The sequence below is a fragment of the Dipteris shenzhenensis genome, chromosome 24, assembly GCF_047967505.1.
Source record: "Dipteris shenzhenensis isolate YYH24624 ecotype China chromosome 24, Dip_SZ_1.0, whole genome shotgun sequence".
Lineage (NCBI taxonomy): Eukaryota > Viridiplantae > Streptophyta > Polypodiopsida > Gleicheniales > Dipteridaceae > Dipteris > Dipteris shenzhenensis.
In genome coordinates, this window is record NC_141619.1 from 36,922,283 (window position 1) to 36,947,278 (window position 24,996).

General features: G+C 47.1%; 1 protein-coding gene across 5 annotated transcripts in view; it reads right to left on the bottom strand.

The window, feature by feature from the left end:
• Positions 1-24,996, bottom strand: part of LOC147886559 (uncharacterized) — a 178,489-nt gene that overhangs the window by 66,768 nt on the left and 86,725 nt on the right. For all 5 annotated transcript variants that reach the window (XM_087395699.1, XM_087395698.1, XM_087395697.1 and 2 more), the window contains one exon: positions 11,198-11,315. In XM_087395699.1, coding sequence (XP_087251825.1) covers positions 11,198-11,315 — 118 coding nt within the window. The remainder of the gene's footprint in view (positions 1-11,197; positions 11,316-24,996) is intronic.

Consider the following 24,996-nt stretch of genomic DNA (forward strand, 5'->3'; position numbering starts at 1 on the left):
TATTTGGAGGCAGTTTTCAGGGGACCGGTCTTCACCATGACATATGCAACACGAGATAGGATTAGTAAAGGGTATGCTTCGTTGGCTCATCTTGAGAGTCAGTGTTTTCAGTCCCACTTTCAGCATCCCGATACGAAATCCTTGCTTTTTGATACATTGGTGAGACCAGCTGCGATGTATGCAGCTCCTTTCTGGGCAGGAGACCTCGGCGCTGCAGATTGGAGACGAGTAGAGAGGTTACAGATCATCATGTTCTCTCGGCTCATTAGGGCCAAGGCTACAGTTCCGCACGAGATCATGCTAGCAGAGTTTGGAACTACTCCCCTTGCATTGGATGCAGCGTTTCAGTCGGTCATGTATTTGCACAGGGTTAGGGAGTTTGGAGACTCAGTAGCAGGCAGAGCTCGGTTGCCATGGTTAGCACTTGCATCTTCTATGGAGTTGGCACGATCTGGGGCCCGATACTGCTGGTACTTCAGACTCACTAGGTGGCTCACATCTCTTGGACTAGACATGGATAGACTGCCTCCCTTCCGATACAGCATAGATGCCCCTCATCTCGAGTTGACTCGCCACGAGCTTAGCCAGGTCACGAGAGCAGACTTGCTGCAGCTTCATACGTATCGCACTTGGATTTATCCCACGCAGCTTCCGACGAAGATGGCCACATATCGTGACCACTTCCTTCGGATCTCACAGGATGGATTTGTCATTCCACCAGGCTATACAGGTATCCACATGTCCCACTCACTGAGGATTGCCCTTGGCCAGCTTAGAGTCTCTTCGCATCAGCTCGAGATAGAGGCTGGTAGGATGCGACGCATGGAGGATGGACGGCGACCAGGCCGAGAGATCAGGATCTGCCCTTGTTGCACCATGGGAGAGGTGGAGTCAGAGGAGCACTTCATTTGCAGATGCCTGCTATATTATGAGCTCAGAGGTAGATTCCACTGTCTCTTCACGGATGGCTTTGGACCTCTCTCACGAGTGATGGACTACGAGGATCAGCATTGCCTAGCTCTTTATGTCAGGGAGGCCACTATGCTTCGACGAGACTACCTTAGATACCATCAGCACAGACCGGAGCGTGATAAAGCCCAGCTTGATAGAGCTTAGGCACACGCTATACCAGAGGACAGAGACCAGGAGGAGCACGAGGAGGTCAGAGCTCACACAGGACACATGCCTCCACCCTGTGGATGTACATATGAGATGGTTTGTAGACGCTGCAGGATCTTGTTACATAGGGGACGTACTCGCCGCTTCATCTCCAGACGATCCAGGATGATGTCAGCTTTTCGGAGGAGACTTACTCATGGAGATCTCGCCCCACCAGCCGCTCACCTCACCTTTGCTCAGATTTGTACTCTCATAGCAGGAGGCAGAGTCGATGGACAGGATTTCCAGTATTATTTTGGTTCTCAGACTCCGTGACACCTGGACTTGTATCTTTGCATTGGCATATTGTACTCATCCCTCCATTTTGCACCCAGGGGCGGTTTCCTTGCATCTAGTTTACTTTGTATTTAGGCTCAGATTTGACATTATGTACTTTCACTTGCATTGTATTACGTAGCACTTAGATGATATTCGATGATGCCTCTTCTTTGTGGCACGTTGATTTTATGCTATCTTGTATGCAGAGTTCTTGATGTCCCATGGGCCCATTTTGGCCTTTGGTGGACAATAAAACACTTTCTTTCTTTCTTTCTTTCTTTCTTTCTCTCTCTCTCTCTCTCTCTCTCTCTCTCTCTCTCTCAGCCCCTTGTCATACGCTTCCGAGACACCCAGGCAGACACCCAGGCACGACTAGCAGCGCTACAATGTAGACACGCCCTACAATATCCATGGATGAGGACCTGACACCCCTCCAAGTCAAGGAGAGGCATGTTCTCTTACAGTAGCGGGATGTGGCCTACAAGGAGGGAAAGTGGGCTGTGGTCTGAGATGGCTGACTCCTGACAACACCCACCTGCTCTTCTGCATAGGGAGACGGGGTTTATGAGACCCAAGATACCAAGCCCTTTTCATGCACCATCTGGAACTGTAATGGTACCCTATGGTCTAATCCTAGGGACTTCTTGGAATCCTTTGCAGGACGAGACAGTCTTTTACACAGAGACACACCAGAGCCCAGAGCGCCCACTGCCGATCGTCAGTGGATACACATGGGAGTAAACATTCAAGGATGAGACAAGGGAGAAGGACGGAGTACGAGGATCTGGAGGAGTGGCGGTCCTATACAAACCTTCTCTCATTGGGGTCATCTCGATCGACAGAAGGGATGCATACTCTAGATTCATGTGGGTCTGGATCCGACGCACAAGGGGCCGTGATCTATTCATAGCAGTATGCTACTTCCCACCTGAGACATCTCATTTCGTCAGGGATACATGTGAGGAGGGCGATACGTCCCCATATGTAGCTTTCTTTCCAAACATTATGGATCTCTCGAGCCGCGGAGAAGTACTCCTTGTTGGGGAGTTCAACGCAAGGACGAGCACACGTCAAGTACCGCTTCTGGACTTTACTGCTGCAAACATTGACCTTGATGAGGCAAGGATGACACGGGCATCTGCGGACAGCAATCACATCATACGAGCATTCACTTCTGGACATGGGTAGGGTACACGACCTCATCATCTATAATGGTCTTGAGCTATGGCCTTGCCTTGTACCTGTCAATGGACCCATCTGGCTTCTGCTTCACTTTGACAACCAACTTGGTACCAATGGCATGCTTACCTGGTAGCAAATCCACAACATCCCAAGTCTGATTTTTCTTAAGGACTGCAATTCATTGTGCATGGCATCCATCCAATGCACATTATCCTTTGCTTCTTCAAAAGAGTCATGTTCTTCTTCATCAAGAAGAGTACTTGCATAAGCTGTCTCAACTGAAAGAGCCCCCCCTGTGTGCCTTACTACACTACGAGTCCTGCCGGGAATGGGGCCTCCATCCTACTCTCCTTGAGAGTCTGGAGCAACCAATTCAGGACTGTTTTGGCTGCATGTATCTCTTGAATCTCTTGCCTGACAACTTCATCCACACCCTGTGGAGGTACAAAATCAGCCTGTGGCTGAATCGGGGCATGATGTGGATGAGTGCAGTAAATTCTGATTTTCAGCATGAGCCTCAGGTGGGGAACCAAATGTTATAGGAAGCATCCCCTCAAAAACATCATCTGAAGAAGCTGGAATTGTAAATTCAGCATGTGTATGCTCAATTTCTGAAAATATAACATCTCTACTCGCAAAAATCTTGTGAGAAACAGGATTGTAGAGACGATATGTGCAAAGTGTCTGCACCTTGAGTCCTGTCTCATTTTCAACCATAGCCACAAAGTGTTTGAAATGCATCAGCAATTCTGATTTTGCCTTAAGACCATAGACCCAAGTGTAATTGGTGAAGTCATCTATGAATGTAACATAATAGAGATAACCACCACGAAAAGTAGGTGTCCTCATGGGACCACAAACATCACTGTGTATGAGCTGTAATTTACATGTAGCTCTCACTGCACCATCCTTCTTAAAAGGAAATCTATGCATCTTGCCAAGGATGCAACCCTCCATGCATGAGGAGGTGACTCCAAAGGAGGCAATGCATCAACCATAGCATGCTTCTAAACTGTCATTAAGCTACCATAGCTCATGTGCCCATACCTGGCATGCCATAACTCCACATTCTGCATCGCAGCAGTGGGAGTGCTCACTGAAAGTGCAAGATCCGATCTTCTCTCATACATATCAAGCTGAAAAAGACCCCGATACAAAGTGCCAGACAACATCAAAGCATAGTCATTCTCTTTGTCTCTGACTACACACTTAGCATCATCGAATATAACCTGAAATCCTCCTCTATTGAGAGAGGACACTGAAAGCAAATTCTTCTTTATACCTGGCACATAGAGAACATCTGAATTTCTGAAATCTGTGCCATTAGTGGATGTAAGGATGATGTCCCCCACTCCACACACTGAATAAGAAGAATTATTTGCGCAAGTCTCTTTTTAGTAGGTGGAGGATGCAGAGATGCAAAAAGGCTCTTCTTAGAAGTAATATCCTTAGAAGCACCACTATCAAAATACCAAGTATTTAGTGTCTCATTGACACTGAGTGAGCATGCATCCTTTGAAGGATCATAACTGCAAGTCAAGAAAGCATATGGATCATCATCAAAAGTGGCTGTAGTATCCGAACTACCCACTAAAGAATTTCAAATGCAAGACAAAAACGCATAGTGCTCTTCCACAAAGTTGGCTGTAACATCTCCCCCATCATGTGCATGAGGGGCTGATACATCTGACACAGCCATATCTGAATCCCTTTTCTTTTCTTTAGCTATGCGCTGCTTGCATTCACCAATATAATGACATGGCTTCTCGCAGTAGTGACAAATGCTCTTCTTTTTAGGCTTATCTGCATCACCCTTAGCCTTATAAGAGGGCTGTCCTTAATCATCTTTATGTTGATGAGCGGGCTGATTGGCATGTTGCTTTTGCTGCCCTTTTCCTCCGGGCTTAAACTTAGAAAGCATGGCATGCTCGCCAGCCTGTGTTGCCATATTTCTTCGTGTCTGCTCTTCCTACAACAGAAGTCATACCAACTCGTGAAAAGAGAGAGTATTGCTCCCCCCCTCAATGACAAATCCAGCGAGGTGTGGAAACCAAGATAGGACCTAGGAAGAGAATTCAAAGTGGTGGTAATCATCACTGAATCCGGAATAACTTCATCAATGTTCAGCAACTGCTCCCTCAAATCCTTAAGCTTTGTGAGGTAAGCATTCATGGAATCTCCCTCATCTATAAGTGTATGAGATAGCTCTCTCTTCAGGAAGGAAAACCTGGCATCATTTCTTGCTACAAACATACTCTCTAATATCTCCCAAGCTGCCTTTGAGGTCTTGCATGACCGAATGTGAGGAATAATGAACCTCTTGACAGAAAGAAAAATTACAGATAGAGCTTGTGCATCTCTAGAATCCCATCTTTTCTACTCTGCTGTGGGAGCCACTGGAGCAACAGCTGCTCCAATTACTTGTGCTGCCTTTTGACCTCTACCCCTTGCCTCCAGCTGTAGGAGTAACAGGTGTAGCCACAGAATCTAGTCTTGCCTCATCTCCATTGACATAGTCCCAAAGATGTCTGCCAACCAAGATGTTGCGAATCATAAAACTCCACAAGGAATAGTTGGTGCCATCCAACTTATCCTCCTGTGTGAGGACTCCAAACACCTCATTGGGGTTGTTCTGAGCCATTTTTGCCAGATAGACTGAAAAAACACACCAAACTGAACAAATAGAATCCCTTCCTGGGATGTAAAATGCACAACCAGAGTCTGCATAAGAAAATCTGTCCACATTGACAAATACTGTCATAGACTATCAAAGGCTTGAAATGCACCACAATGCTCTGCAAATGCCCAAAAATCTGCAAAGAAAATCTGCAAAAAGTGGCAAAAGTTTGCAAATTGACTCAAATGGCTTGTTCACTGCCATATTGCACTCCAAACACAAAAGCCTCAAATTTCTGCAAGAAATTGCAACCAAAAGAGGGCAAATTGCATGAAAGCCCCAAATGTTGTCAAAATTACACTTTGCTAGCAAAAGCCCCAAATTTCACTACCAAATTGCAGTATAAAAGCAAAAGCCCCAAATTTCTTCAACACCTGCAAACTAACTGCAATGTTTGCCCACGAATACAAAATGCCCCAAAATTATGGAGCAATCTCTTGCTAGAATGGCATTTGATTTCAAGTTCTCAAGCAATCCTACAAATAGATCCTGGAGCTTGTACGGAAGGGCTGACAGAGCGGTACGAACAGTGCAGTACTGATATCCGTACGACGATTTGCAAGTACAGTGAGTTGTACTGTGATAGCTGTATAGTGGTACGAAAAAACCGCACGTGCTGTGCAACTGTATGGATGTACGACAATTGGTACGGGCCCAACAAAATCCGTACGACAGTACAGCAGTGCAGATCTGCTGGCGATGAAGAACGTACAGACGAATAGCGCGGAGCTGTACAGATGTCTATGCAGAGCTGTATGGACGCAGCGATGGCACAGAGTTGTACGGACGTGAGCGCGGGTTGTGAGCTGTGGGCTTGCACGCAAGCTGTGAAAGCTGAGAGCTTGAGCACGATGAGCAAGAGGAGCTGGTCCAAGGCCTTGTCCCGCTCTTATACCAAATGTGAGCACAATGGAGAGCAAGAGAGAGTGAGAAAACGTAAGTGTACTGAATAGTTGACTGAAATGAAGTAAAGTACAAAGAGAAAGTGAGGAGTTTTGTCTAAGTGACAAAACCCTATCCTATCCACTAACCGTAGTTAGGGATTGGACTATGGAGCAAGAGTGAGAGTGAGCAAACGTAAGTGTATTGGATAGTTGAATGAAATGAAGTGAAGTACAAAGAGAAAGTGAGGGGTTTTGTCTAAGTGACAAAACCCTATCCTATCCACGTAGTTAGGGATTGGACTATGGTTAGGGGGAAAAACCTCAATGAGAGAAAAGTGCCCCTAACCTACTTATTACAATACATTGGCCACTGCCTAGAATATGATAATAATTCTAACATGGTGCTCTCAACCTAGTTTGATAGGCCTCCTGGGGCACATACCCTCCCTCCTGTAACCTGATTAGGTGAGAGCGTGGAATAGTATCAAATGCCTTACCAAAGTCTACGAAGCATCACAAGTGCAGCTAGAACCCATCGGTAATCTAATCGATCTATTTGATCAACCAAAACCGTAACGCATGCTCTGATACCAAGTGAGACAAGCGCGCAAAAACTTGCCCAACAATTAACTAACAATGAGTCGGAAGCACGCAAAAAGAACTTAGAAAACACCCTCGCAAACTTGTCAAATCTTTTTCATTTGTACATCTAGTTATCCGGGGCCTTTTTGGCCTTTTTCGGGACTACGGGGGTTCGTTTTAAGCATTTCAAAAGTCATTCCGAGGGTTTTGGCCCCCTCCGGGACGCGCAGGTGATATCAGAAATACCAAATTCTGCACCATATATCAAGTATAATAAAGTAACTCAAGTATCCTCATTGAATGCAAACTTGGCGGTATTTCTTTTTCTTTTCTTTTGTGAATTTTTCCAACGTTACTTTGGCCGTCCTTTGCCCCAAAATGAGCTCTGATGTTTTCTAATCACACTTAATGTGGAATGTCTCCTCTCATGGTAGCTATCACATTCTCAAATCCATCTTCTAGTGTTTCTACCGACTTATGTGCCCATGCCTCTTCATTTGATGTGGCTTGAAAGGAATTGATCCAACAAAACTAGAAGACCCATTAAAAGACAGTATAGACCTCCAACAGGCTTTGAGCGAACCCTTTTGGGGCGTCGAAGAAGCGTACCCTATACTAGAGAAAAGAAAGTGGCAATGTAGAGCATTTGTACCCAATCTTGTGCATTTTCTCTTAACCAATGGAACTTCCAAGAATGTGATGTTTGTAAACATCGATGCATGCCGATCAGCCTCATCTCTATAGGCCTACCTATTGTCAAAAGTATAAATGCAATAAAGAGTTATTTTACTCTCAAGGAAGAATTAGTATCAATCATCCACCTTGATTTCATTTATCATGGTATTCCCGTATTTTCCTCGTGCGCACTCTTGTTATGAGTCCAATTCTTAATGTCCCATGCACTAGGACGCACCACTATACATAGGCTTGGACTAAATGGTATTAAGTATGACATTCTTTTATGCCATCGCAATTGGCCATGTTAATATCTCAACATGTCTACACGATAATAAAAGGGATGGAAACTAAATAAATGCTTCTTCATATTAATGGTTGCTTTGGTGCTAGATCAGAACTTCACTAGAAATCCATAAAAGGAAGTAAGGACTTCCCATCTCATAAAAGGCGTCTACAATATCAAGGACTGAGTACAAACTCCCTAGCAAAGTCCCAAACAATGGATTTGGCTGCTCCTCATGATGAATTAAATTGAGCAAGCCCGCATTGGCAAACCACGACACTTGTCTAAAAATTGTAAAAAGAAAGAGCTTGAAACAGCCCAAAATCTGGTCAAGTAGCTATCTGACCCTGGAGGGGTTTAATTTCAAGCCAGAGTCCAAAGTATTGCCGGACAACCCCACCCAACAGCCCATAGGGGTTTGAGTTAGCAGCTTACCTCCCAGCCGTAGGCTCACTGCGTTGAGCCTCCACAATAGAATTCTCGATGCCACGGGAAAATCCCGCAAAACAACCGGGCTACTTATCTCCTATATCCAACCTTTCCAAATCCAGGAAGTGAATGTAGCAAGAGCTCCATAATTCATTCAAGACCACAGTAGTGGGGCACATAGGCAGGTATGTGATAGGTTGCAGGTGAGTCTAGCTCTCAACAGAAGCCATATTCAGGTTGCCACTATCGATGGTAGATGAGGTTTACCTTTCCGACTCACTTCGTTGGGAAACCACTCAGCTCTTGCTTTAGCCGAGATTCCAGCCTTGCTTAGGCCCTAGTTAGTCCAATTATGAACATAACATTCTCCCACCTTTTAAAATAGATTTATGCTGGCATAAATCAGGGTAGGAAAAACAAATCTTGGACTATTCTGATCATCTCAGAATCGTAATAGGTTCCTTTGAAACCAAATGTTTCAATGTTAGGCCAATCTTTGCCAAACTATACTTCCCTTTCAGATCTTGATTCACTATAGTATCTGCAAGATATATCTGTCAAAAAACCCTTAGAATCAATCTGAGTATCCTTAGGTAGATGAGAGAAGTATCAGTGCACTTGACAGATAAAAGAAATTGATTGCAGTTACTCTTATTGACTTCCTTAACAGAAAAGTTAAATAAGCCACTAGTGACATTACTACCCAATGTCATGGTCATTAGAAAGTTACTTGTGACACTTCCCAAAATCCGTCGGGTATATGCTGCTCAAAATCCATCAGTTATGCCTTTGTCAAGACTCCCTAGTCCACCTATCACTCCATGTGGTAGACAAGCCCTCAAAATATTGATCAGCATTCAACCAGCGGGTGAACTGATTGTTTGTATCATCATCGCTACTGCTAATCCATCCTATTTGTGGGACGGTTTTACACTTGGCGCGCTAAGGAGGCTCTCAATTCCTTTTGAAGATGATTCGTCTTCTGGAAAATGACCTCCGGATCATAAAGGCACAGTTCAAAGATAACCTAATCCTCAATCTCAAACAAGTAGTACTCAAGAGATGGTGTAGTGTCACTCCCATGTCTTTCTCTTCCCATGAGTCATAGGAGAAGCCAATAATTTTTAGCACAGACAAAGCTGATGTAGAATATACAGTCCACCAACTAATCACAGATGAGCTGCTGCAAAGACACTAGATAGCTGTCCTGTACAAGTCTCTGAATCCTTTCCTGGGTGCACCCCCTTCAGATGCTCCTGGTGCAGCCAAATCTGTACGCAACTCATCTGTGCAGTCTCCAACTTAGCCAAGGTAGTGCTGCAGTTCAATCGCAGCTCTCTGGAGCAGCCTCTAGAGTAGTGAAACAAGTTTGTTTTCAATCTTGAGCAATTTGGAGGGGATGCAGAACAGCCCTGAACGTCAGCATAACAGCCCATCAGCTGATACAACAATCTGCACAACTTTAAAGCCTAGCTGTCAGGACACAACAACCCACCAGCCAGTACACCAATAACGTGCACAACATAGTCTCTCTTTTCTGCTAGACAAAAGCCATGCTCCACCTCCTACAACGTCCCAATTGTAGGAATGGTGTGCTGACAGAACTCTTTACCCTAAGCTGAAGGTTTGTTACTTTTAAAGCTGCCACAACCTCAAAATAGATCTTGACCACTTTGCTGAAACTTGCAATCAGCCCATGATACTTCAGGAAGCCTATATCAGCTTTTCCACCAGCATAGAGTTTCTTCCACAACTATGCTTGTCCAGCCACAATTTTCTCAAGCCTCTTCTGGCTGTTACTACCAGAGACGTGCATCCTACACCACGACAAGCACACCAAAGGGAATTTATGCTTTCCCCAAAGCAACAAAGACTCAATCAGCTCAAAGCTGGCTCTGATACCAAATAAAACAGCCCCAAGCCTGGTCAAGTAACTATCTGACCCTGAAGGGGTTCAACTTCAAACCAAGTCCAAAGTACTGCAGGGCAATCTTGCTAAACAACCCATAGGAGTTCGAGTTGGCAGCTCACCTCCCAGCCGTAGGCTCGATACGTCGAACCACCCCTGAGTCTGAGTATTAGAACAGCACCACAAGCCAGCCAGCCTGAAGGTCAGAACATGTATCTCATACGAATCCCCCTTCCTCTAGCTGCTGCTTCCTAGCCAATAGATCTACATCTAGAGGAGAGTCCACTCCTCAGACCTCTGATACTGAGCCCCTAGGCCATACTTATAGGCCAAGCACTAGCTAGTCTTAGTAGTGATCCCTAAACTTAGGTTGCATGCCCAAAGTAGCTTAGTTTTTCGTCAGAGTGCATGCTTTAGCCTCATTAGCTCTGTTAATCCTAGGATAGCCACGCCTTTCTTAGGTTAGCTCAAGCCACGGGATCTAAACTTCATCCAGAGTGTACACTAGCTCTACTTTTGACCTAGGTTAATCCAAACCCTTGGTTAGACAATGCCCTAACCTAGATCCAATCCAAGATCCTAGGTTAGCCTGCCCTTGACCCAAGACAGTCCAGTCTTGCTTAGGCACTCGTTAGTCCAATTATGGACATAACCGGCTTAAAAGAGAAAGAAGAAGCAAGATGATCTTTACTCTTAGATGCAAATTTTCATTTGGTCATTTGTAGGAATTTTAGGGCTACCAACATTTTCAACATCTTCCAACCTCACACATGTCGCTTGAAATCTTGTATATCTTTGGCTACACTAGGTTGTACAACAAAGAATATAAACAGCATCTAATCCTTCAGCTTTGAATTGGTTTATCCCACACCTGTACAATGTAAACACCCACATGAGATAATTTCTTAAGGTCTAAACAGATTCAAAGTTAAACGTTATCAGTTTCAAACATGTAGATAAGATGGCATGATTATTCCTCGCCTTGGGCTTCTTTTAGTGGTGGCTGGCTCTAGGAACTTAAATCCCATGCCCCCCATCTCCTAGCCTCACTACCCCTCTTGTCTTTCTTAGCTTCAAATTATTATACTCAAAAAATAGACATGCAGCAAAGAATTAGACTATTAGTTGAGGGATACAGTATCCAATAATAGGCCGTCCATAAGGGAGCCCAGGAAAAGCCAGCCTGGTAAACTCTTCAGTAAAGCGGCCATACGAGGCATTTTCAACCCGCAACCTTCGCTCCTCCTTAATAACCTGAATTAAAGCGACAGTCACCCAGATCAGATGTTAGTCAAGCATCATCTTGCAATATGAGAGGCACTCACTCTAATAGATAACGTTTTACTTGCCCCTTCCCCCCCCCCCCCTCTCTCTCTCTCTCTCTCTCTCTCTCTCTCTCTCTCTGAGCATGTACGCAGTGGGAAGAGGGAGAATTCCAGCCACCCTTAAATGAAGAGCTGAATATCATTAAAGAGCAGGTCAAATTCCTCCAAGCACACTTGATACAAGAGCATGCCTTGGGACACTTGAGAAGATCTGAGGCAGAACAGATTTCATGAAGTCTGACACAATGTAAGAGGCGGGCATTCCTCTCACATAGGATGGATGACGAGATTTGATCTTTTCAAGGAGGTGAACCCACCTTTGCATGGGAACTCCTATCCGAGGGGAAGCCACCTATTCCCGTCACAAATCTAGAGGTGTGGCATACCAATGCAACATCCCTCTATGACGTCCCAGTTAAGGCACCACCTGATATGACCGCCCTCCCCAGGTCCACCACTTTTTATTCATTGCACAGAATGTGCGGACTCACTACGCCGGCTTCATAAACAGAGAGCCCAGGGCTATGGACTAAGCACTTCGCACATGGGCACGAGGTCTTGGCTCCGGTCCTAGCACAGATGTTCAACCATGTTGTATGTCATGGCTTTCCCCCTTCCTGGAGTACCACCATACATTGCGCCGATATACAAAGCACGAGACCCGATGGATATTAAAAACTACCACACTCTCATGATTGGCTATGATTGGCTATACACTGGCCAAGATTTATGGGTTGGTACTAAAGAGAGAGATCAGTCCTACATAGAGATACATGGGCAACGAGTATTGGGACAGGCTAGATTCCAGAGACAGCATTCTACTCTTGATTGTATCTTCACACTGCGTGCAGTCATTGAGGAGGCGAGATCAAGATCCAAAAAAGTCTATGCTTGCTCTGTAGACTTTCGGAAGGCCTTGACACAGTCCCATGATCTCGTATGAATAGGCAACTTCAAGAGATGCAGATCCCAGTGACCATGATTTAAGGGGTGATGAGTATGTACAAGCAAGCAAAGGGCGAGTACGAGCCTCTGGAGGCATGTCAAATTGGACCGAGTGTACGATAGGTCCTTTGGGCTCTATATCGATGAGATCACGACTTTCATTGACCACCTAGGAGGTGAAGGGTCGTTGCTGGGAAATCTGATGATACAGAGACTGTTGTATGCAGATGACATGGTCCTCATATGCTCCTTACCAACAAACTTACAAAGACATCTCGATGCCCTAGACGTGTTTTGTAGGGAGAGAGAGACTTGCAAGTCAACCTTGGCAAAACCAAGGTTATGATTTTCAAAACCTCATGGGTTGTACTTCACTAACACGGTTTCACTTCCCAAGGGGAGCTAGTGGAGATCATACATTCTTACACCTATCTAGGGGCAGTCTTCGTGGGGCCAGTCTTCATGATGACCCACATAGCCAAGCACAGGGAAGGCAGCTCTAGCTTAACTAGAGAAGCAATGCTTTCAAGCACATTTTTAGGACCCCGGGATGCCTGAGGCTGACAGCCATGTATGATGCACCCTTATGGGGAGGTGACCTCTCAGAGACCAAGTGGCGGAATTTCGAGAGACTACACGTGACTATGGGATCCAGGATGATTGGAAGTAGGCCCTCAGTCCCCCACCAGATCATACAGGCAGAGTTTGGCATGACACCACTTCAGATTGATGCCATGTTTCAAACGATCAATTATCTTCACAAGGTCTAGGCTCTTCCTAGAGGGAGATTACCGCGGGTGGCATTGGAATCATCCATATGACTAGCTAAGAGTGGGGCTTTGTACGTAGACATTTCCAGATGGTTTGATAGCCAGGGTATTCAAGTGGACCGTCCACCCCATTTTCAATACAACTTGGATGCTCTTGACTCCTTGGTCCCATGGGATGACATCAACCATATTCTACGATTGGACCTACTCCAGCTCTATACGTTACCGGGGGGGTAGCAGTTTCCCACCAAGATTCAATTCTACGGTGACCTCTTAAGAGTGTCGAAGGATGCAGTAATTATCAGCCATAGTATGCTGGAAGACAGATGTGTTTCACATGCCCTCAAGATTACCATAAGACAGATGCGGGTCTCATCTCACCAATTCACTATTGAGACAAGGAAGCTGCAGCTACACCTAGAGAGCAGCGGGTTTGCAAACTATGCACTATGGGGGAGAGTAAAAGAGGAGCATTCCTATGTGCTAGCCCAAATTACTATGAGATCCGAGGACAATATTACTGTCTCTTTCAAAAGAGACATGACTTTGGGCCTTTCTCCGAACCAAATTCACTTCCAAAACCAGGTCTATATTGGCTTGTATCTGATGGAGATGCAACAACATGGAGAGACCTTATTGCGCCACATCAAAGAGCAGAAGGGGGTAGTACTGCGGGAGACAGGGATGGATCGAGCTTAGCGACACATCACAAATTTCGACGCATTCGAGTCTGTACCTGGACATGGTAGAGTAGTGGAGGAGGAGCTAGATGGAGGACATAGATGACATGAGGTCAGTATGGGTCAGTGGAACGAGACGACGACGAGGAGGGATGCAACTAGAGAATCAGGAGTCACACGCAATGCAACGACGGGACCAGAGCACATACGATGGAGGTCCAACCGATCACAATGCTACTCGGAGGAGACCGCCCGACCAGATGTGCCACTCTAGATATGGCCCACCAGGGTGTCCCAACACACAAAAATACGAGATATTTTTTGGAACTCACTGGAAAGCCACCATGGCACCTAGCTATTCTTATGACTATGAGATTTTGTATTAGCTTCTAGTTTGGAGTTTTGAATTTGAGCTTAGTATAATTTAGTATAGTACTCAACAGAGAGCCTTAGTACCTCCTTTGCCTCAGCACATAGTGGCAATGTATGAACATGATATTGTACTTTGTCTCATAGGCCCACGAGGCCTCCCAAAGATCGTAATACATCCTTCTTTTCTCTCTCACCCACCCACCCCCCTGTTACGAGAATTGGAATTATCCCATTATTTTAATCCTTCAGTATTTAGTTAAGTGAGATCCAACATTTTTTGTCGCACAGCAGCTGATGCATGTGTGCTCACTATTCGTGTGAGTGTGTGACATTATGTGCACCACTTACACGATGACGGTATGTGTACCATCCGTACGCATGGCTGGATATACGGCTACGACTGTATGAGTGTGTGGCATTATGTGCACCACTTACGCGATGGCAGTATGTGTGACATGCGTGCACCATCCATATGGTTTTATGCATGAGGTGCACCATCTGATGGGATGTGTCGCATGTGTGTAACATCCATCTGTGATTTATTGATTTTGCATCGCTGAAATGTTGAAAGGTTGAATAATTGTGGTGATTAATTCCCAAATCATTTTATGATTAAAATACTTCATTATTGTTGATTTTGTGAATTTAGGGGAAGAATAATTGATCGATCGATGGCATTTAGCATGCATAATTTGCTGTATTTTGGGCACGTAGGCGCAACCCCTAGTGGATGAATTGTCGGGTTTAATTGGGAACACATAACTAACCTCTGTTTTACCATGCTAGATGGTCATGGCAAGGCTTGGAGTTAGCACAGTACTAATTGAGGTGTCGCACAATCCATACAATATGGCCATGGGCCAATTTTGTAAAAATAATGAATACTAAACCGTGAGCTATTAATTGTGAATGAGGGCATATTAAACCTTGTGATATTTTGAGCTAGTGAAGCTATGTTGAGAAATCCCTCCAATTGTGGACAAGGAATGCTTTTGGATGTACTATTATTGACTCTTTACTTTTGGATGTACTATTATTGGCTCTTTACTTTTTTGGAATATGCACTTATAAATACTGTATATGGGAAGTAAGAGCCGGGGCAGAATTGACCCCATGCGGTGTCGCTCCCCTCTCTTCTTCCCCGTTCCCTTTTCCCTTTATTCATGTTTTCTTCGTTCTATTGATCATGATTTTTGTGGTTTCATAAATATGTAGATATGCTTAATCTCTATTCTCGTTTCAGTGGTATCAGAGCTTGGCTACGCTCTAGCCTGTCTATGGTAGGAGAGCGAAATGATTTTCCTTATGGGCATCTGGTGGCTCTCCTACATAAAGGGGGCAGGTCTATGAGATTCAAAGTACCGAGACCCTGACCTACAATGTTTGGGACTCTAGCAGTACCTTATGGTGGTCAAATCCAAGAAATTTCTCGAAGTCTTACATAGGTCGAGACATAGCTTTTACACAGAGACACATCAGAGTCCAGAGCGCCCTTTGCCAACATAGTTGCAAACATACTCATTTGCATGCTAAGGCAAACGTTTGTAAAAAACGCATTTTGTAAACCTTCAAATTTTTTGAATTTTGCAAATTTGGGGCTTTTTTTCGAAACCACTAAAAACTTTCTGATGTATTTCTGATGTGTTATTTCTAGGAAAACCAGCAGCCTGCAGGTGTTACAGGTGTTACAGCAGGAAAATAGCGGGTGGTTAGGAAAATAGCAACTAATCCATATGTCGAGAGACACACATATTTTATAGGGTCCACATTTGCTTCAACCTCCCTTTTGATGCAAACCTTTGCAAATTGCAAACTTTGCACCATGCAAACATTTGCTTGCAACTATGTTTGACAATAGTCAGTGAATACATATGAGATCTAGGAGACAGGAGAAGTCTGTGGATCCAGAGGAGTACTATACAAATCATCCCTTAACCGGCGCGATCTCTGTCGAGAGGCGAGATACACATGCCAAGTTTCGGTGGGTTAAGATACAACCCCCATCTTAAGAGAACCTCTTCATTGTAGTTTGTTACTTTCCTCCCAAGACCTGACATTTTGCTTGAGACCAATGCGAGGAGGCTGAGACTTCATCATAGGTAGCCGTCTACCAGGACATCATGGATTACTCGAGCTGCAGTGAAGTTCTCCTTGTCAGGACTTCAAGGTGAGGAATGGTACAAGGCAGGTATCATTCTTGATTTCCATGATGATTCTATCTTATTACCACTAATATTGACTTCATACCCCTATTAGAGGACCGTGCTGCCTTGATCACCCGCTCACTACACGAGGCTGCCCTTCACGCTTTCCCTCACACCACTCGCTCCACCCGCCCACCACCATCTGGGACCATACCCTGTAATAGTTGGTACGATGATGAGTGTAAGGCTTTACGCCGTCAACTCCAATTCGAAACAAAGAACAGTCTTCAGAGCGAACTAGAGATGCTACATGAGTATCGTCGACCGGTACGTAGAAAGAAATTAGATTTCGTTCGCCGGAACAAAGGAGGAACTACTGAACATTTTGTTTAGCAACTCTAAAGACTTTTGGCGGAGATTTCATGAGGGTCCAGATGCAAACACCACCGGACATGTCCTCTATGCCCATGCTCACCACTTGCCACTTGTTTATCACACAATGTGCGGGCTGCACTTTGTGGACTACACAACCGGAAAGCACAAGATCATGAGGGTCTACGGGCTGAGCACTTTGCGCATAGACAGGAGGTCCTAGCTGCGGTCCTAGCACACATGTTCAACCAAGCTGTTTGTCATAGCTTCCCACCCGCTTGGAGCACCACCCCTATTGTACCAATACACAAAGTCCGCCGACCCTATGGAGACTGGGAATTACCACACCCTCATGATTGGTCATAGCCTGGCCAAGATTTATGAATCAGTTCTAGAGAGGGAGCTCAGTAGTCATATAGAGGCTCGGGCACTTAGACAGGCAGGATTTCGGAGGCAGCATTCTACCTTAGATCACATATTCACTCTGACAGCTATCATTGAGGAGGCGAGATCCAGACACCAGAAAGTCTGCACATGCTTTATAGCTTTCGGAAGACCTTTGACACGGTCCCGTGTTCCCGCATGATCAGGAGACTACAGGAGATGTAGATCTAAGAGACGTTGATTTGGGGTGTGGTGAGCTTATATGAGTCAGTCAAAGGCAGAGTACGTGCTCCAAGCAGTCTATCGAACTGGGTCGAGAGCATGATTGGAGTGAAGCACGTCTGTCCACTCTCACCAACCCTCTACGGACTCTACATCGATGAGATCGCATCTTTCATAGATCACCTAGGAGGCGAGGGTACACTATTGGGTGACCTCATGATATAGATATTGCTATATGGTGATGGCATAGTCCTCATATCATCCTAGCGGAAGGGCTACAGAGACATCTGGAGGCACTAGAGGTGTTTTGTAGAGAGAGAGACTTGACAGTCAACCCTAGGAAGACCAAGGTTATGGTCTTCAACACCTCACATACAGTGACTCGTCGTCTCAACTTTACCTATCGTGATGAGCCAGTGGAGATAGTGCAGCCCTACACATATCTCAGACCCCTTTCCATGGTGACCCACGCAGCCCAGGCACGACTCACACGAGGACAGAGTGCTTTGGCCCGCCGACTAGAGAGACAGTGCTTCCAAGTCCAAGGCACACTTTCAAGACCCACCAACAAAGAGCTGGCTCTTCGACACACTAGTGCGACCAACTGCCATGTATGTAGCACTCTTCTGGGGATGTGACTTACTGAAGACCAAAAGGAGGAAACTTAAGTAGCTACAGGTGACTATGGGCTCCAGGATGATTCGGAGTAAGCCCTCAATTACACATGAGATAGTACAGGCAGAGTTCGCCATGACTCCCCTATAGATCGATGCCATCTTTCAGACAGTGACTTTCATCCACAGAGTCTGGGACATGCCTCGATGCAGATTACCAAGACTGGCCTTGGAGTCATCCACACAACTAGCAGAGACTAGAGCAGACACATGGTATGCACAGATATCCACATGGTTTACTAGGCACGGTATCCAAATGGACAGGCTCCCCCCTTTTCTATATAGCATGGACGCACCCCCTGAGTTGATCCCGCCAGATGAGATCAACCATATCATACGGTTAGATCTCCTTCAGCACCATACATCTCAAACTGGGGGGGGGGGACCACGAGCTCCCCACCAAGTCCCACTTCTACCGCGACCACTTCCTGAGAGTATCGGAGGATGGATTCATCATCAAGCCCCAGTATCTCGAGGATAAATGAGTCTCGCACACACTGAGGATTGCCATTGGACAGATTCGTGTTTCATCTCATCAATTGAGGATCGAGACAGGGAGAGCAGCAAGCATACCCAAGGAGCAACGGATATGTATGCTTTGCACACTATGAGTGATTGAAACAAAGGAGCATTTCCTACGTGCCTTCCAAGCCTATTATGGGATCAGGGGACGATACCATTGCCTCTACCAGGAGGGGAGCAGCTTCGGTGCACTCTCACGATTAATCCACTTCCAGGACGACAAGTCTGCATTGGCCTATATCTACTTGAGATGCGCCGACACAGGGAGACCCTACCACGACATATTAGAGAGCAGCAGGAGGCGAGCCACAGGACAGAGAGAAAGAAAGAAAGAAAGAAAGAAAGTCTATTAACGTCCACTGGAGACCAAAAGGTCTATGGGACAGCAAGAAACCCTCTAGTACATCTGCTTTAGGGAGGGCACATGGCAGCTCCCAAGGAGTGCAAAAAGCAACCCCAATTATTTAGAGTACCTACATGATATTCTGGAAGAGTAAACAGCCATACATCAATTTAAGAATGAGAGTCTTTTGATTTTGATTTAAACTCTCTGATGAGTGCTACCCCTTCATGGTAAGCTGCCCATTTTCCATCCTTTCTGACCGCCCTGACTTTAGCTAATTTAGTTACCTTAATCTTGAGTTGAGTTTGTGTCAGCTCCTCTCCTATCCATACTTTGGTGCCCTTCAGCTTGTAAGATTGTCGAAGAAGCCTGATCTGCGTGCATGACCTCTAGGGTGCAAAATAGAAGCTGGCCTAGAGTCGTCATCATCCTGCTCATCATCATTCACCCATTCAATGTTGGGCAAGCTTGATTTGATCTTTGTCAATATTTCACTATATGTGTCCTCCTCTTTGTACCAATCCTCTGGGAGCCCCTAGCTTCGTGTTCTTTAATCTCTACTTGGATATCAAACTTACTTGCTTTGTTGTCCACTTCCACAATCACTTCCTTCTTAGGAGTTTGTACTTCAATGTGAACAAGATCTTTGACTGTAGAGACTAGCTGCAGGCTAGGGGGGGAATCCTTACAAGATTTTACAGCCTCATCCATTACTGCCTGCTTACCAAGCCCTTCCAAGATGTGAAGTCGGACCTTTACTTCTGCTAGCTCCAATCGTAGCTCTCTCACTGCCTGCTGTAGATAGAAAATATGATCCTGTTGCCCAAGGATGGGTCGTTTTGCGCCTTCTTGTTGGTAATTCCGTGCATATGGAGAGGGTGTCATGGCTGCAGCTGTAGAGTACCGAGTCCTAAAGGATGTTGAAGGAGTTGAGGGAGTTAGGGACTTGGAGGAGAGGGTAGGCCAGTCCATAGTTGGTTGTATGATGAACCCCCTGGCTTAACCTAACCCCTAGGTTGGGTTGGGGGTTTAGCCCGACTCGGGGTTAGGGAGGACTAGGACTAGACTAGGACTAGGCTAGGTACGGATGGGAGATATTGATGGAGAGTTGTTGACAGGGAAAGTATGGATGTGGTACGATTGTACGACTGTACGAAAGGTACGGGAGAGGCTGTACGGAAGGTACGGGAGAGGTTGTACGGGGGTACAGCTATACGAAAGGTACGGGAGAGGCTATACGGGAGGTACGGAGGTTGTATGGGAGAGACTGTACGGAACGTACAGGGAGGTTGTATGGAAGGTACGGGAGAGGCTAATAGGAGGTTGAGCGGGGGGGGGGGGAGAGAGAGAGGCAAAGAGGTTGAGCAGGGGCTGAGGCGGAAAGGCTGAGCGGAGGGGAGGCGGAGCAGGTGATGGGTGGCTGAGGCGTTTGGGGGGGGGGGGGGAGAGAGAGAGAGAGAGAGAGAGAGAGAGTACAAAGACACATCACAGACTTCTATGCATTTGAGACAGCTCCAGGACACAGCGGGATGGAGGTGGAGGAGATAGCTGACATGCAGGCAGCCTAAATTACTGAGAGAGGGACGCAGAGACCACCTGCAACACACAGAGTGACTAGAGCACACTCTATTGAGGTCCGTCCTATCACATCTTTCCTCAAGGGAGACTGCCCGAGGCGAGGGGTCACTCTGAAAATAGCCTAGCGGATTCAAAGATCGAGGACACCACGTCCCCCTCCGCGACCACAGCATGACACAGCCTGACAGACGCAGATCCGAGACATTTTCGCTGCTCACAGATGAGCCACCACAGTGCCAGGCTTTGGCTTCTGAGCTTGAGTCTCAGCTCTCAGCATGCTACAGCTCTTAGATAGTCGCTAGTCTCTGGGTTATATCTGATTTTGCTCGAGCTATTAAGCTCTGTAGAGTTTTCAGTTTATCAATTTAGTAGTCTCAGCACTCAACAAGGGCCTTAGTGCACCCTTTGCTCCATCCCACTGAGGCTTGTATGAGATCATCCTTTTTGGTGTACTTTGTACATTGTCCCATAGGCCCGTGAGGCCTTCCGCGGACGTTAATACATCTCTCTCTCTCTCTCTCTCTCTCTCTCTCTCTCTCTCTCTCCGCCCTGCAGCTCCCTCCCTGCCCGCCTGTGCAGCTTCCCTCCACGCCCGCGCAGCTCCCTCCTCTCCGCGCATGCTCGCCCCTCCTCTCCGCTCCTGCTCGCTGCCCCGCCCTGCAGCTCCCTCCCTGCCCGCCCGCGCAGCTCCCTCCTCTCCGCTCCTCCTTGCCCCTCCTCTCTGCTCCTGCTAGCTGCCCGCCTGCAGCTCCGCCCCCCCCCCCTCTCCTCCTGCTCGCTGCCCCCGCTGCAGCTCCACTCATGCCTGCAGCTCCGCCCTCTCCTCTCCTCTCTCGCAGCTCCTCCGCCCGTGCAGCTCCCTCCCTGCCCGCCCTGCAGCTCCGCCTCCCTCGCTGCTCTCTTGCCTGCAGCCCCCTCGCCCGCTGCTCTCCGCTCCAGCCTCCCCTCCCCTCCTAGCTGTTCTATCTCCCCTCCTTGCTGCTCCACCCTGCAGCCCGCTGCCCACTCCCCTGCAGCTCCACCTTCACAGCTCCCCCTTCAACCCCTTGCAGCCCTGCCTTCATTCCCCATTCCCCTTCAGCCCCCTCCTTCTAGCTCTCCCGCTCCCACTCCTACACTTAGACCTACACCGAATGCGGGATCAGCCAAACAAAGAATTGGGGAAAGGTGGCAAAGATAGGGATTAAGCCTCCAAGAAAAACGACAACAAAAACAAGAAACAAACACAACTAAAACTCGAGGATGTGAACACACGCTACAACCGCAGTGGACTTGGAGTTGACAGCAAAGCAAAGGCGGGGTCCACCTCAGCTTCAGTTTCAGCTTCAGTCTCAGCTTCCCTCTCAGCTACATCAGCTTCAGCGCCAGCCTCAGCTTCAGCTTCAGCGTCAGCCTCAGTTTCAGTTTCAGCTCCACTTCCATCCACAGCCTCTACATCGGCAGATAACTACTAGCACTGATATACCCCTACCCATGACATCGATTGCTCCACCCTATCCTAGGATAGAGGGATTGTCACTGACACCATCTCTCCCTTCTTCTCCCGCTACATTCTCTCCCCGACTATGACACGTACTTTGGAGGGGTCATACATTGTTCCGCACTACTCGACCTTTCTCTCCCCTCTGCCTCTCAGTCAGCCCACATTCCCACATCCTACTGGGATCGCCTCCTCCAGGCCACTATCATCTCCACACCGCACCCATCTCACCCAGCCTCCAGTCTCATCCCCACACTTTCATGCCACAGTCCTTTCAGTTTCCCCTAGGGCACGCATGAGCTGACCCATCAGAGGCTTGGGAGAACTTGCCGATGGAGATACATAGCATTCGAGAGCGCGAGATTGGAGCTGTCACGCTTCGCACAAGAGCAGACACGCTTCACCCAATAGCAGGCGCATCTCATACAAGAGCAGTCTCAGGCTATCCCAGACCAGGCTGACCTTATTCAGGGGCTCAAACACGAGATCTCGCAGCTCTGACAGGTCGTCACTGCTATACGCAGTCCTAGGGAGCACCCCAGTTGTGGAGGCATAGATTGCCAGCATGCAATCTGCCATCGAGGAGACGTCCAGATGGGTCCACGTAGCCAAACGGGAACCTACAAGGGTAACCGTTTTGGCTACCCTCCTGAAGCAGCAGCAAAGAGCCAGTAAGGCTCTCAACATCAGAGTACGTGGGATCCCATGCACTGAGGCTACACCGATGGCAGATGCGATGGCCTTTGTGGCCACTACTCTAGGGACGACTGAGCACAGGATTGAGAGAGCATGGCAGGTGGGGCGGGACCCCAACCGAGAGTAGCCCCTTATCATACGGTTCCACGATGCTCAGGCACGACTTTCAGCTTTACGTCTAGGTCAACCTTACGAGACCAGCCAGCAATCTCCATGGATGAGGACCTCACTCCACTACAAGTTGAGGAGAGGCGCTACTTGTTGCAACAGCGGGATCAAGCCCGCAAGGAGGGGAAGTGAGTAGTAGTACGAGATGGACGACTCCTTACAGGCCCTCGTCGGGCACCCACCTCCCCTCCCACATAGGGGGGGCGGGGTCTATGAGACTCAGACATCCGAGACCCTATCCTGCACCATCTGGAACTGTAATGATACCTTATGGTCAGAACCAGGGAATTTCTCGGAATCCTATACAGGTCACGACATAGTCTTTTATACAGAGACACATCAGAGTCCAGAACACCCACTACCAGTAGTCACTCACTATACATAAGAGTCTGCCTACAAGGATGAGACGAGGGATACAAGAGGGGTTCGAGGGTCACGAGGAGTCGTAGTCATTTACAAATCCACACTTTTGGGGGCCATCTCATTGGAGCAGAGAGATGCACATTCCAAGTTTCTTTGGATCCGAGTTAGGCAAATTGACAGCCGGGATCTATTTATTGTTGTTTGCTACTTCCCCCCTAAGACCTCCCACTTTGCCAGAGGTATTCGAGGGGAGGATGAGACATCTCCATTTGCTGCTCTTTATCAGTCCATTGTTGACTTCTCCAGCCACGGAGAAGTCCTCCTAGTTGGGGACTTCAATGCGAGGACAGAGGCGCTCGTCAAGCACCACACCTCGACTTCAGGGATGATTCCACGCTACGGCCAAACACTGACCTTGAGGAGGCAAGTATGCTACGGGTTTCGGCTGACAGACGAGAACCGTTCACATCTTATGGACAGGCCCTATTAGACCTCGGCAGGATGCATGATCTCATCATTTATAATGGTCTTGACAGATGGCCCGCCTCAAGTGGTTTCACGTTGTGTGAATAAAATTGTAAATATGTTTTTTACTTGTTGCATGCGGATGGGTAGGTGCATAGCTCATGGTTGTGCATAGTGAATAATTGTAGTTGTGGAGTACGCTCGCAGAGATGAATTTATGTTTCATGGGTCATCAATGTATTTTCTGAGCTTGATCTCAGTTAGTAGGAGAGATTGACTTGAGCTGTATAGTCCATTGGGTTTTTTTCTGAGATTGTTTGGCTTCCGGAGGGAATGTGGCCAGAGTATGAGTAGTATATAGAGGTGTCCAGAGACAAGAATATTAAATGAATGCCTTTTACCTTTTGATGGTGTTGTTCATTTGTTTTAAATGTGGATGAGGGTGGCTGTGAAGGCAGTCTAGGCTCTACTGCTTTTGTCCATCCAACGTGCTTTCCACATGGAGGAGGCTCCGGTGTTGTTGACTACATCATGGGATCCCCTGCCTTCACATCTTGCATAACTAACTTTCCCATAGCACCTCTCCCTCCAAGGGCTGATCATACCTATCTTTTTTTTAGCATCTCCACTTCCCATCGCGCAGCACTTTCTACCCCGCTGAGTTCTTACTCCACGTACCATGATATACGCTTTGATCATGATCACTCACCTACCTACTCTAGCCGTCTGTATATACTTCACGTACATTGACTTCAAACCCCTATTAGAGGATCGTGCTGCCCTAGTCACCCGCTCACTACACGAGGCTGCTCTTCACGCTTTCCCCCACACCACCCGCTCCACCCGCCCACCACCCCCTGGGACCGTACCCTATAATAGCTGGTATGAGCAGAGGATATGCTTCATTGGCTACACTAGAGAGGCAGTGCTTCCGCTCTCACTTTCACGATCCACGGACCAAAGGGTTGCTTTTTGGCTCCTTAGTCCATCTAGTGGGGATGTATGGCAGTCCATGCTGGGGGCAGACTTGTCAGATACAGAGTGGGCCAGGGTGGAGCAGCTACACGTTCTCATGTTATCACGGATGATCCGTGGTAAGCCATCCGTTCCTCACCAGATCATTCGGGCGGAGTTTGGGTCACCCCCATTACAGCTAGATGATGCATTTCAGGTCAACATGTATCTGTACCGAGTTGGGGAGTATGGGGAGATTACACCTCTGGGCGTAGCAGGCTAGCCACCTTGGCTAGCACTGTCCTCTTCTATGGCACTTGTAGGAGGAGGAGACCAGAGGTGCTGGTATGCACGCAATGAGAGATGGTTCGAGGGACTGGGGCTCCACATGGACAGACTACCCCCATTCCAGTACAGCATGGATGCTCCGTTTTCTCCCCTCCTATCACACAAGGTCAACCAAGTTATCCGTGAGGAT